We start from the raw sequence: 15309 nt of genomic DNA on the forward strand, positions 1-15309 counted from the left end.
CTGTTATTTTTTATATCTCACTAAACGGTAAAATGGCGATTAGAGAATGGCATATAATATATAGTGTTGTCTAAAATATCCATTAAAAATCCTATCGAGTATCAAAATATACTTAACTTACTGACTTCATGATGGTCTAAAAGGAACTTAACGCATTCGTGTAAAGTTTATAATCCTTCAACATTTTTATCGGCCAATGTGTCATAATTAATAAGGAAAAAGAAAATCTTTTTTTACGCGAAAACGGTTTGAAATTTCGATGCCATAATAATCAAAACAGGTTATAATATATAATAATTACTTAATCATACTGAATACCTAATCGTAAACTATCTCATGTAAACTATTCTAACAATACACTTCCTGTCAATAGATCTAATTTTGATACGAGTCGCACTAAAAGCACTGCAACAAATAGTACTTATTTTGGGACGCACAGACTGAGGCATGCCTTGAAGGACGAGATTTTACGAGTCGTGAAAAAACGGCGAGAAAAGCAAGCCACTTGGCGTGGCTTATTTTAATGTGTCATTTAGTCCCATAACCATCTTTTTCTATATCCGGTTACACTGTAAGGTCCTACATCTCGGGTTCGCCCATTCGTTCATTTTTCTAGGCTAAGCTAGCTATAGGAATTAAATGTAAGTTCCCAAGCATTTTGTAACTTGAAACATTCTGTTGCTTCAAAATTTTCAATATTTCAGTTAGCAGTTGCTTTGCAGTATTCGTTGGTTAGCACAAAGTTATCGTAGGCTTTTCTTTTGATGGATGGTTGTCGCTCTTCTGTTATTTATATCCTCTTGAGACCCGCCATACAAAACTAAGGGTATTTTAACCTCGCCGCCATTGACTTGATATAAAGTCAGTACATTTCATGCCTCAAACGCCACGACTTGTTATGTTATGTGGGTTGTCTACGTGCTTGGCGTTAATGACACTTTATTACTCCATTGACGTGGCGGCGAAAAGGTTAAGGGTAATTTCTCTTAACCTTATAAAATATAGCAGCTTTAATAATGTTGTCGATTTGATTAACGTTAAAATTGAGAAAGAATCCTTGGCCATTTTATTTTAATTTGCATTTCGAGTTCAGTAAAATCGGAATTTAAAATTCTTAAGTCTGTCTAAACTAACACTGCACAGCTTTGGACAAAGTGAGGGAATGACATTATAAACGTCATTCTGTTCATAGAAATTTGATAATAATGATGACATTGCCACACCTTGTCAATGTTTGTCATTTGAGTTAGATTGGTCGGATTCTAATAACGTTTTCTCACCACGTTGCATACTGAACTTTTAACCAACTGTACTTTGAACACGGACTCAAGAGGATAAGCCTTTTGTCTAGATAGGTAATAATATAAACTTAGATGTTTGTAAGGCGTCCGCTTCAGGGGAATGTACGATAAAGGGAATGGATATATCAATACAATACATTCATTACACTTCCTTTAAGCAAGTTAAAAATGTGATGGAAAATATTTACACTGACACTGGCAAAGGTAATTATTTAACGTATTCGCCGCCATTGACTTGATATGAAGTCAGTACATTTCGTGCCCACGCCACGACTTGATATGTTATACGGGTTGTTTACGTGCAATTTTTGGTTTGGCGTTGATGACACCTACTACTTTGACGTGGCCGCGAAAAGGTTAAATAACTTTTTTTTTTGGGTTAGTTATCTTTCTTAGCCAACCTAATATGTTGAACGGCTACACGAAAACGAAATATAAGAAGGTGTATTCAGAATCCTAAAATACCAATTTGGTCTCGCGCTCAAACATTATTTAGTGCGACAGGGGCCATTGAGATTAATATCAAATAGACGCCTCAAGCTGTCATTTCTAAAGGTCCAAAAAATATACCACGAGTAAGTAATGTCTAAATAATTTTCAATCACATTTTTTTGTTACATCTATGAGCTCAAACACATACATTAAGTTGACTACAGCATATTGATATATCCACAGAGGCCTATGACCTATAACAGACTAGAGATGACTGCTAGGTTAGCATATCAAGCAATTTGCTCGATTTTATACAGCACAATTTATTTATATTCGGGTCTTTTCCTGTTTTTGCTTTGAGCAAATTGATCTTTAAATGCATTCATCTTGATGTCTGATGTATATGTCCAATGTCAAAACAAAGAGAGGGTCATTCGATCAGCGTTGGATACACACAACCGGCCAACTTATTAAGAGTCTTAAGCGTATTGAATTAAGGTAAATCGCTGTCTTACATAAGTTGGCCGGCCCAGGAGTTAGCTGGTACGCTAGATTACGCCTAGGATAAGACTTTTTTTAAATAAAAGTTATTTTCTACAATATCCGCTTTACCGATCGGTGTACGACAACTTAAGTAACATAGAATAAATGTACGTATATTTACTATTTAATGGATAGTTTGATGGCTCCCGTTTCGTTTGTATTCAGACCAATTTTTCTCACTTTTACATCGTATTATTGGAATGGACTGCCATATTTAATCTTACTGTAATAATATATAGTATCTGACATGCAGTACTGGGATTGGGCTATCAAATAAACGATGACGGCCTTTAGAGGCCGCAATTGGTTACCTGATTTATTAGTAAATGTTCCAGAACCGAGAGAAATTATTATGAAATGAGCCTTTGACGGCAACATTTTAATTAAAAAAGTTACGGGTCAAAATTACGCGCATAATTTATATGTTACTATGTGCAAATATAATTCGATAATTAATCGGCAGATAATGATAGTACCCTGAACTGGTTACTGACACTTTATAAAAAAGGATTTTGTATAAGTTAATTTTTATTTGCTAGTCCACATCTTCGATATGTTAATATAATTATTCTTAGTGGTGTAATACTAATTATAATGTATTGTGTAAAATATTTTTTTTAGTTATTATATCAATAAATTAAAATTTGTTTATTTCATGTTTGTTTTATTGATTCTCCTGTCTAAGTATTCTCCTGTTTCCTACCCTGTCTAAAGGGGCCTACTGATTAACAGTCCGCCGGACGGTATCGGCCTGTCAGTTAGAACAAAATTTTGACAGTTCAGAACAACTGACAGGCCGATACCGTCCGGCGGACTGTTAATCAGTGGGCCCCTTAAAAAGTTAAAAACCCTGTGTTTTTATTAGTGTCCGACCGAAGTTTCGGTTCGGGCGGCAAAATGGTGAGTTTCCGTGTTAATTTGTAATTAATAAAATAATTAATTAATTAGTGATTAAATATATATATTACAGTAATATGAATATTTGAAGTAGTATGTTGTTTAACATAAACATTTATAGTTAATATTAAATTTTTCGTACTTAGTAAATATTACTGTTTGATCTCTGTTTGGCCTGAGGGTTAACTGGTAGAGTTCGCCTTTTGTAAAATTTTTATGTACAGTGAAGTTTAAATAAATAATTTACTGATGGTTATTTAGCCGAATTAAGTATAAATATTGTATAGCTCAAATTTCTGGTTACATATTTAAATTAAAAATAAATAAATAAATATTTGGGGACTTAATGTATTTTTATACCTAATAGTTGCATTTGTCCCATAGTTATAATTGCCTTGGCTGACCTTACAGTTTTTTTCATTAACCAGCCACATCATGTTAGATACGATTGAAACCTTTTTCAAAGAAATTTATGTATGGTTGGTGTATGGTTTTTTTATGGTCTTGTATTCAAAATATTACAGGTACAATCTGCCAAAACATCAAACGCTCTTTCAATTACAGGTAACTAAAACTCGACTCTACTGTTACCTACATAGAGCCGATTAGTATACCTATATAGAGTCTGTGCGGAAAGAAAAGAGTCGTGGAATGTATTGGATCCCATACCTTTCATGATTCTTCCCTTTCCGCACAGACTAGCTATGTAAGAGCATTTTGTACCTGATCGAAAATACAAAATTTGTATGGGTTCGCAACGACAATTAAAAAAAAAACTGTTTTTTCTCCTTTTGGGGATTACTTTTGTTGACTCAAGACCTCTAAAACATCCAGTGGCGGCTCAGATGGCAGGGCGCTGGAGTATCGATCCAGAGGCCGTGAGTTCAAGTCTCACCTAAGCCAGTAATTTTTCCACTATTAAAATTTATTCTAAGCTTAGTAGCATCGTTAGCAGACGTTTCTGCTTGTTAAAAATTAAAATCCAGTGGCGGATTTGCATCTTTGGCACTCTAGGCCCCAGACCCTATAGCCGCCCCTTTCGCAGCACCCATATTGAACTACATTTTAAGTTATTTCTTGTTATCATCAGCGAATTTTTTGTCACAATTTGCCGCCCTAGGCTCAGGCCTACTGGGCCTTAGCGCAAATCCGCCACTGAAAACATCGAAATTTCTAGCGTTACATATTATGCTGAAATCGAGTAAATCTGAGTAATTTGTACATCTGGCAGTTGGCAAGCGTCGTGAATGCCAATTGTGTGCGTGACGTACTCGTGTGCGTAATGTTTCGTGCAACGTATGAAGGTCGAAAGCTTGTTTGGAAAACCCCTACGTATTTAAAAAAACCGGACAAGTGCGAGTCGGACTCGCCCACCGAGGGTTCCGTACTTTTTAGTATTTGTTGTTATAGCGGCAACAGAAATACATCATCTGTGAAAATTTCAACTGTCTAGCTATCACGGTTCGTGAGATACAGCCTGGTGACAGACGGACGGACGGACAGCGGAGTCTTAGTAATAGGGTCCCGTTTTACCCTTTGGGTACGGAACCCTAAAAAGGGTTATTTTCACGAACACTTGTAAATTAAAACGAGATAGTCGCAAAGAATTAATAGTTATTTATTTTACAAGGGGGCAAAGTTGTTGTTTAACCTAATGCCCGAGCAAGCGCGAAAGGTTGGAATCTTGAGCATTGTGAGGGTGCCAAGGGTTTAACAAATTTTGCCACCGAGTTAAACACAAAATTTTTCACCACACCAACACAAGGAAAATAATAGGGATGTAACGATACATGATTTTACCGATACGATACCGATACCGATTTTTGAAGTAAATAATCGGCGATACCGATACAGATACCGATATCAATGACACAGTAGTTAGTTAATAAATAAAATAAGTAAGGAATTATATACTGAATATGCATAAAACATACTTATGTATAATAGACACTCGATTTTGTGAAGTGTGAAAAACTGTAACACAACTAAAGAAAAATGCCAAATCAAAATCAAAGAAAACAAATAATTGTTTTCTTTGATTTTGATTTGGCATATAAGCATCGAGCAATGAATGCAAAAGTAAATCCAAATCATAGTCTAATAAAACATGGTCTTCCATTCCCAGAGTGACACGGGCCTACGTCACAACAACATGGCCGCTATATATAGCGCTATCGCATATTATCATATAGCGCTGTCGCATGATGACGTAGGCCCGTGTCAGTTAGGTGACCTAGAAAAGACGGGAATGGAGTACCAGGCGGAGTATATTATTATACCATGATCCAAATCAGGAAATACGTTCACGTTAGGTAGATTTTTTGTTATGGAAACAAAGTTTATTCAAATTATTAGCAGTCATTCGTTTCGCGTGCTTTTCAAACTGTGATATCGGCTGAATTTAAATCGGCGATGCCGATATATCGGCCTGCCGATTATATCGGTATCGTTACATCCCTAGAAAATAGGTACCTACTAACTAAAATATCAAACAAAATCAAAACAAATCGATTAAAAATAAATGTTATTAAATATTTATCATTCAAATCATCATTTAGTCTATTCTACCAGCAAACATAAGTAAACAAACTCAAAATTTGCATTTGATTACATGTGAATAAAATGCAACTTTTACTTGATCAGCGGGCTCAGCACGGTTCCATTTTTATCGACTATCACTATGCGCGTCCCTTTCGCACTTACATACTTGTTAGAACGTGACAGGCATGGTGACAAGGGATAAAAACGCGACCGTGCTAAGCCGCCAGGAAAGAAAATTAAACGAATAAAACCGATTATCGTTCCAAAACCTCGTTACTTAACTTTACAACGAATAAAAAAAATCGGTAACTGATGAAGTTAAAGTGACGTCACAAACTTTGTGACTCCCCCTACCCCTTGCCACAACATGTCACATTTTCTTGACCCCGTCCTCCCCCTAAACGTGTGATGTAATTAATGGATGATCCCATACCTATGAATCTGCGCGAGAGTTTTCAGGAACAGGTGGCTGCAAGGCGTTCTGATTCATAACTGTTTATTGTAGAGCTATTTTAGTTTGGCCCCATATGGGGCCGAACAAGTATTAATGTAAGATTTACCTATTAGCAGAGAGTATTAGTATATATTTAGTAAGAATTATGATATGGCTGATCGGTTATCACGTGGTACTTTTTCCATAGAAAAAGAAGCTCCGGAAGCTTCGGCCCGGCCTAACTGAGTTATCCTACACCTACATCCTACCTGACAGCTCTACATCACGCTTCGAGTTTTTAGGAGATTTTTTTGTAAGATTTGACTAGCATGACTTCCCTACGAGTATAGGGAGCGTGCATGAACTATAGAGGTCAGCTTAGGAGCCGTCAGATTTTTAGCGCGAGGCGTAAATGTGAAGTTTATGCTTCCGATGTAGCCCACAAGATGGCAGAACCTTTTATAGGTACACGAGAAAACGTACGAGAACGTAGGTACCAAGGCCTATTGACTTCCTTGAAACGATGTGACCCTTCAAAATTGTGCATGTGTTGTCCGTTCCCAGACGAGATTGCCAGTAATTAACATCAAAATATTTTACTACAGCAACATTGCTAGAACTGGCTTTGTCTATAGATGCGATTTCTAGGAACAAATCAAATTATTTTGATTTGTATTTTATGAAGTAGTCATATGTAAATTATTATTTATTTTTTGATATATGTATATTATTATCTATTATATTTCAGTTTTTCTTTGTCTATGTTCATAAAATCTACGAAGGGTAGACGTGCCTCTACCCTCCTTGATAAAATAAAAAAAAATCTTTGTCAATTGGCCTCTTTGATAGGCCTTGATTTGGGTCTGGCCGGTAAGAACATAGACAAGATAAAAGTCTGTAATGTCAATGCTGTCATTTAAGTCATTTAATGCAAAAATATAAATTTTCATATAAAACGATTTATTCACTTGAAATATATTTATTTACCTATTAATTTTGAAAATAAAATCTATTCATATGTACGAGCAACATATCTAAATGCGTCTTCGCACAGACTTAGTTAAATTTAAACCGTTGTCTCTCTTCCTTCCTTGCTGTATGTATCCGGCAATGGCGACTTTATCAACAATTCTTATCCGGATTATGGAAAGCCCTAATGTGTGTGTGGAAACCGTTGTAGTAAATCAGAAACAGCGATAATTTCAAGGTAAGATATATATTAATCTTTAAATAAAAATGAGCGTGCTAATTACCAAATTCAAATATAATAATTTAATCTTACTATCCCCGTAAGTCCCGCGGACGCGTCCGAAATTATAATCAAAATTCAACATAGATGTAAAACCCCACAGTGTTTAAGCTGGTAACCCTAGGAATTAGCGACGTTAGTAATTAGGAAGATAGATTATATTGTTTAATTTTTTGACTATTTTGTTTTAGAAAGTGAATCAGCAGATGGCTTGAGCGTGAGATAATAATATAATCCTGGGCCGTCATATGATTTCTTGGAAAAAGCTCAGAAGGGCACGTATCTGCCGCATATCCAAACTAGTTTCCCGGTGACCAAGAACGCTGCGCGGAGCTGTGAAGCAGAAAATGTCCGATAACCGGATAGATGTAATAACAACTTGTAACCATTTGCCATATCAGTGTATGTATTCATATGTATTATGAAAATATTTATATCTTAATAATACGTAACTTTTTGTTACCTTTTATATTTCACGAATTTCTGAATATAGTACCTAATCATTATCTTTTAACGTATTTTTTTACTTATTTGTGAAATGCTAATTTAAGAGCCCAACAACGTGCACACTAGCGCCACTGCTAAATAATCGTGATTATTTAAATTTAACGACATGTATTTAAAAAAGGGGCCGCTACGGACTGTATTGTGTATTTAGGTACCTTTTGAATACATCAAACTAGATTTTATGTTGCAGGATTCGTCGATCTATGAGCTCAAAACAAAAACGGCCGTTTTAACTTTGGACGGGTAGATTGACGAATCCAATAACATAAAAACTAGTTTATTGTATTCAGCAGTGGCGCTAGTGTGCACGTTGATGGGCTCTTAAAAACCTGACCCCAACAAAAAATAAAAAAATACAAAAAGAAATTCCCTCTCTGGGATTCGAACCCAGGACCATTAGCTTCCTGAACTGGATTACTGCCAATACCCGCTAGGCTAAACGGGTTGTCAATTCTAATTACAATGGTATCCCACCAGAGCGCTAGTAGTATAAACGAACTTTTGAAAGGGACATTTTTTTGTATGGAGTTATCGTTCTTCTCCTAGTGAGTATTATATTCTTTGGTAGGTACACATGCCTAAAACATGAGAAGTGGATGTGCTCAAGTGGATCCAGGTATGAGGTATACCTATGTCCTTAAACTGCGTCCAACCAAATCTTTGGATCCGGGTATACAGGGAGGGGAGGTAGGGCACAACGAAATGCTATCTGGCTTGAATCTGGAGCAACCCAACTGGGGAAGTACCTCCACTTCCACCCTCCACCTACTCTGTAGGTATGTAGTGTTGTGTTCCTGATGATAAGTGTTGTGTTTCTCGTGTTTTTACACACATACATACATAAGGTTTCCAGTGCTCCCAAGTATGATAACTTGTAAGCTAGAAGGATCGGCAACGCGCGTGTAATTTCAAGCGCAAACGCCCATAGGCTGCAGTGGCTGTTCATCATCAACATCATCATCATCATCAACAACAACATCTGGAGATCCGCACTTTTGATTGCCAGCGCCACAATGAGTATATCTACAAAAGAAAGAAAGCAAGCTGATCGTCTAGCATGAGTTGCGTTCTCGTGCGCGATTCCCTATTGAAGTATCACAGCGCAAGATGTATGATAGGGTCGCGCGCGGAAAGGATTAAGCTAAGGCAGGGATCTCCAAACCCCGGCCCGCGGGTTAAATCCGGCCCGCGACGCGTTCCAATCCGGCCTGCCGACACCCAAAGCGAGTGCCCATTGTCTGGCCCGCGGGAGCCAGGCTCCAGGGGTTCAGCATTCATTGGGAGTGGAACTGTTCCTGACAGCAGCAACCAGACCCTCTCCCGGCGCAAAAACTGACGGTGGCCCACGCGAAAATTTCTGAGGCGCAATATGGCCGTCAGGTAAAAAAGTTTGGAGACCCCTGAGCTAAGGAGTTACTACTCCACTTTGAAGAAGAAGGATTTAAACACTGGAGGATAAAGCAAGGATGGCCAATCGGTCGGCGAATATACGCGCATTAACATCGATGGCGAAACCCGAATACCAAAATAGATGCTGGCAGTGTGCGGCGGCGCGAGGGTGGCCACGTTGCCCACGCTGGACGGACAGACTCCAAACAAATTACAACACTTATTGCTACCTAGAAATACCTTATTTAGACGGCGGGCTAACTCGCATACGGGCTTAGTTACATTGTGGACTATTGAAGTAACATCCAATTCAGCCGAATGATTACTATTACGCACCGTCTTAAATGAGTTCTAAGGAAGAACGACAACAGTTTGACACAAAAAATAATTCAACGTCTTTATGTGAAAATGACCACGGACTAGCAAGCGCAGCTAGCGTAGGACGTCCACCCACAAGATGGACAGACGACCTTGTTAAGGTCGCCGGAAGACGCTGGATGCGGGTCGCTTCCAACCGGTACGTATGGAGGTCCAAGGGGGAGGCCTATGTTCATCAGTGGACGTCTTATGACTGAGATGATGATGATGATGTGAAAATGTGATTGAGAAGGTCAACTGTGTAAGACTACATAAGTACTTTCAAACTTTTCACAGCAAGCTCTTTCATTTGATGTATCCAATATATATATGCTAGTTTGCAAAACTTTTTTCCCGCGAAAAAAAATTCTATGGGTCACCAATTGTGTGTACCTACAAAACGTTGTACTTGTGTGTACTTTAAAATCTTGGTGACAAGTAGCCTATCCCAGCAAATATTAAACCATGGTTCCCGCGCGTCGACCGAGCTTTTCTACGTATTATGCAACTGAGTTTCAGGACTTATTTTAGTCAGTCAGAAATTTTCGCGGCGCGTGCACACGTCCGCCGAAAACAAGCGATAAACGGTCTTAGTCCAAAGTAATTAGATTCAAAATATTAATTAACGTAGTGCTATTAAATATCGAATACTTAGGAAGTGTTTTTTAATTGGTAGATTTTGATAAGTGACGACGGGCCGCCATCTTGGTTTTTTTGTTTGTTTGTTTGTTTGTGCTGTTAAATGCGTAACTAGTGCAATGATTCAATAGTTAATTTTAGAATGTTATTTCGTTAATTGTGAACTCCTTGGGAGATTGGATGTACATTTATTTTATTCGTAGTTAATTCGTTTCGGATTGTTTCTTAAGCACCAAATATTATCCCCCTTTTCAAAATTCAGGGCCACCGCGCCTCTTTCTAAGATAGTTTATTTACACAATTAAACATTAATCGTTACTTTCTATATTAATCTTGGGTCAAATAAGAATCTAACACATTTTCCAATTACTGATTTAAAGAGTAAAAATGCCACTTTTTTGGCAGTTGTGTAAAACTTAGACAAACACATATGTTTAAATAGAAACATGTGATTATATTGTTTACTTCTGCCTAAAATAACTTAAATTCTAACGAAACCGAGCGAAGGACAATATACTGTAAACACGAATGCTCACAGAAATAAACACAGTCACTAGTAATATTCACTACCTATTGTATTCTTCTTCTTCTTCTTCTTCCTAGCCTTATCCCATTTACTTGCTAACTATTGTATTATTCACATTTTGATATTAGTTTAAAAACTTTAAATATTAGATATATTTTTAGACACTGTATTCCCGTTGACAGGGAGGGTTTAGGATTATACTGAGCAACATTTACCATGGGCAAAACCCCGAAATCGCGAAAATAAAATTTACCCTCCCATAGAAAATGGAGCAGCCAAAATGTATGACGTATGACACAGACAAATTTTTTTTCGCGATTTTGGGTTTGGCCCCATAGTAAAAGTTGCCCAGTATAATCCCAAAACCTCCCTGGCCACGGGAATGCAGTTATTTTTTAGCCACCCTGTATAGGTAGACAAAATAACACACACAAACAAATAAATCAAACATTGGTTCCGTGTTGTATAAACCCACACCAACACCCAAAATTAATCACGTCTCTTTTTAGCTCAGTCGCTCCCAGACATTCGAACAGTGTTAAGTGAAAGTGTAAAATGATGACAATCAGGGAGAACCAGTATTCCTCCAATAAAACGTCGAGTTTCTACTCCGTCAACGACCGGGTCGTCCACCGGGACAGCTACAACGATGTGAACAGCAGTTCCAGTGTCAACAGCGCGCTGGTCACCAAACGCGGCTTCAAGCCTTCGGACATGTATGACCCCCAGAAACGAGAGTTCCTGACGAATCTCAGTTATAAGTTATTCCCTGTAAGTTGGGTAAGTTACGATATTTTGTGTTGCTTGGTTGGTTGGACCCGTATTTAAGTATTGTATGGGTTTTTTTTTATATTTTCTAACTGCGGCGCCTTTAAAACAAAAGAGGATTTTTAACCAAATCAATAGAAGGATATGTAATAAGGAACATTGGCTGAATGTTGGCTTAGCATTTACAAGATTGCATACTCGTTAGAAATCTGTGGCCGTCATAACCACTGTACCTAGGTCTTTGTAGGTGTATGACGTCTGTTGCGAATCTAGAAGACGCTGGGTAGCCCCTAGGCATTGAAGGCCTTGGTCACTTTTTCATTCGTATATTACATCTTTTTCATTTGTGAAGTTTATTGATTAGTTATGAATATGAATAAGAATAAATTAGAAATGTACATTATTCACTGAAAATAAATTCTTACAGTCATTGCTGTAAAATGCTGTTAAATTTTGTGGGAATTTTAACACGTTCTACTCTGTTGTTCTCTTTCAAAAATCGTCTCATTCATACCTCAGTTTAAAGGAAGTATGTAGGTATATAAGTCAGTGGCAGGTTAATGATAAGCAAACTGTGATATTGTGAACTATGTACCTATTTTTCTACACCCTTTCCAGGGTCCATGTATGTAACATATGTACTGGTATGCAAATAAAGATCTCTATCTCTATATTATAGAGTGGTTCTCTTTGTATTTAAAGGCGTTATATTGTAGTTAGTTATATCTATTTATAATACTCTAATAAACTTCTAACAGACATGCCACGTGGCGCTACTCATCCACATTTCAGTTAATTTTATTAGATGTATTTATTACAATTACTATTTATACTTGTAACTTTAGTCTACGATTTACTAAACTTGCACTATTGCATTGCACACAATTTCAACTATTTGGTGTGATTAGTAAAATAAATAAATTCTAACTAACCATAGGTATATTATACTTACTTATTAGGTACATAGTATTATAGCCACACAACACTAACATGTAATTAACTAACAAAATACAGATGTACTGCATAATTGTTTACCATCGTATTTTCTCGGAAACGTTCGTATTTGTCATTTGTCACGCTACTTCAGTCAACCTCAGTACTGGTTGTACCGAGACTGACTGAAAAAGCAAGACACGTTCGTACGTTTCCGTGAAAAAAAAAACGGTGAAAAAATACGTTTTAGTCGGTGAATCTTTACATTTTTCCTTTATTTCAAAAATGTATAAATACCTACTTAATATTATAGGTATTAAAGCTTCTGTTGACGAGAGGGCTGGCCAATATTTCGATCAGCAGATCAGCTTTACTGTCCAAAAGGGAAATGCGGCCAGCCTTTTGGGCACCCTACCAAGTTTGTTTCGTTGTATTTCGTTGCACCAAATAAATTATATTATTATTTGAAAACATCAACAATATTAACCATGTAGACAGCTTCCTTTCTTTCCAGTAATGCCGTCATGTGTCATACCTATATAAACGTAAGTCGGATAAATAAAGTGATCAACAATAATAATACATTATATCTTTCGTAGACCGCATATTAGTCATTTTACAATATTTACAAAAATATTTTGTTCGACGTGTATACAAAACCCGATAGTAGGTAGGTAGGTAGGTACTTAAAGTCCCCTTTCAATTTTCGGCAGAGGCACGGAAAGTGCTTATTCTTATATATAGCACCATACCTGCTGTAGATACTATAATAGGGCCTATAAAAGTTAAATAACTTACTAGCTTCTGCCTTCGCCTGCACCATTATTTCTCAGATAAAAACTATCCTATGCCCTTTTTCGAGAAACTATCACCATAACTCATCAAAAGCGGTTCGGCGGTAAAGTGGTGACAGAAAGACATACTTACATGTACTTAGCTTTGGATATACTAGTAGTATAACGCATATTAAACCCAGAAATCTGGATAACAAAAACTGGCACAAAAATTCAGTTCGGCGGTTATTTGCGAACCAAGAGATTAACCTATTTTCTTAATGCTCTGAAAACTTTCGTTTGTTGGAAACTCCTTAGTTACCTAATACGATAATCTGTGGTTTCGTAATAATACTCAAATATCTGGCTTGACTTTCTATATTTTTATAATAAGTAAGTATTTTTTGAGGTTTATGCTTTTATTTAATGAAATACACGAACACATAATTAACATTTATAGAATTAAAATTAAAATAAGCGTGAAATTAAATAATTACTTACTAAAATTACTGTCGTGGCTTCCAACCTCCGTGGCGACCTGACGTAGACCGACTGACTTACTGGCTGACTGACATAAGTACCTACCTACATATTTGGAACTAGCTGTGCCCGCGGCTCCGTCCGCGTGGAATTCGGTCTGTGTCTGTAAGCAGCTAATTACTAATCCTAATTTCTCTCCCTCTCCCCTGGAGGCGGAACTTGAAGTAAAGTTGACAGATGGATATGCTAGAGGACTGTAGTCCAGATAAAATATTTTACAATTAGGTACCACTAAATAAAACTACACTCCAAAATCAATAGTTTTTTTCGCCCTTATTCAAATTTTACACGTGATTTAAACGACAGAGTAGTAGATGTATATCGGACGATACAGTAAGGTATAAGCGCGCGAGCGAAAGCGAAGCGGCCTGCCTGGCTAGAGCGCCACTCACCGTGGTCTTCTTCAGACTCCTGAGGAAGACCACGTGCCCCTTGTAACCTCAATGTGTTGCGAGACTTTCGCGAATGATTGGATTTTTTTCTGGAAGGCATGGTAATGCGTATTAAATGCGAGTCCCAAATCGTTTGACTCCGCAAACGACCAGTGCCGTTTTGATGCCCTAAGCATTTCTATACCATGGTGCCCCCTCTTCCTAGGGTCATCGAGATTACATTGATTTTTTTGGTTTGGTTGGTTGAGTGACGTTCATTGCCGCATTACAGCTGAGAATGGAAATTAGTCACATCATTTTATCACGAAAATTGACAGTGTTGCAGCAGTAACGTAGCATCAGAGTAAAGCTGCTGCAGTCGCCAAACCTCAGAAAATAATTTGAAACGCGAGCGAAGCGAGCGCGAAAAAATTTCGATATAAAAACGCAATTTGATAGACAGTTGTACATTTTTACTTTTAGTATGGAAATCAGTCACATCATTTTATCAGGAAAATTGACAGTGTTACAGCAGTAACGTTGCAACAGAGTAATGCTGCTGCAGTCGCCATATATTAGAAAGTTATTGAAAACGCGAGCGAAGCGAGCGCGAAAATTTTTCGATATAAAAACGCAATTTGATAGACAGTTGTACATTTCTACCTTTAGTATGGAAATCAGTCACATCATTTTAAAATCGACAGTACTGCAGCAGTAACGTTGCAACAGAGTAATGCTGCTGCAGTCGTCATATCTTAGACAGTTATTGAAAACGCGAGCGAAGAGAGCGCGAAATTTTTTTGATATATGTATGAACGCAATTTGATAGACAGTTGTACATTTTTATTTTTAGTATGGAAATCAGTCACATCATTTTATCACCAAAATTAACAGTGCTGCAGCAGTAACGTTACAACAGAGTAATTTTGCTGCAGTCGCCACCCGAATGTCACTTTTATCATATCTTATAATGTTATTGTAAACGCGAGCGAAGCGAGCGCGAAAATATTTCGGTATTAAAAACGCAGTTTGATAGACAGTTGTACATTTTTACTTTTAGTCCCAACCAGGCGCGAATCCAGGATTTCATACAGATAAGGGATGGGACGT

At 37.4% G+C, this 15309-nt stretch overlaps 1 protein-coding gene across 3 annotated transcripts in view; it reads left to right on the plus strand.

Moving 5' to 3' along the window:
• Positions 1 to 11323: 11323 nt before the first annotated feature.
• LOC134801622 (uncharacterized) overlaps positions 11324 to 15309 on the plus strand; it is a 31793-nt gene continuing 27807 nt past the window's right edge. For 2 of the 3 annotated variants that reach the window (XM_063774240.1, XM_063774239.1), the window contains exon 1: positions 11324 to 11585. In XM_063774240.1, the coding sequence (XP_063630310.1) occupies positions 11370 to 11585 (216 nt within the window). In that variant the 5' untranslated portion in view covers positions 11324 to 11369. Of the gene's footprint in view, positions 11595 to 15309 lie in introns of all 3 variants that reach the window. The other variant, XM_063774238.1, reaches the window with a different exon arrangement.

This window comes from Cydia splendana, chromosome 22 (assembly GCF_910591565.1).
Source record: "Cydia splendana chromosome 22, ilCydSple1.2, whole genome shotgun sequence".
Classification (NCBI taxonomy): Eukaryota; Metazoa; Arthropoda; class Insecta; order Lepidoptera; family Tortricidae; genus Cydia; species Cydia splendana.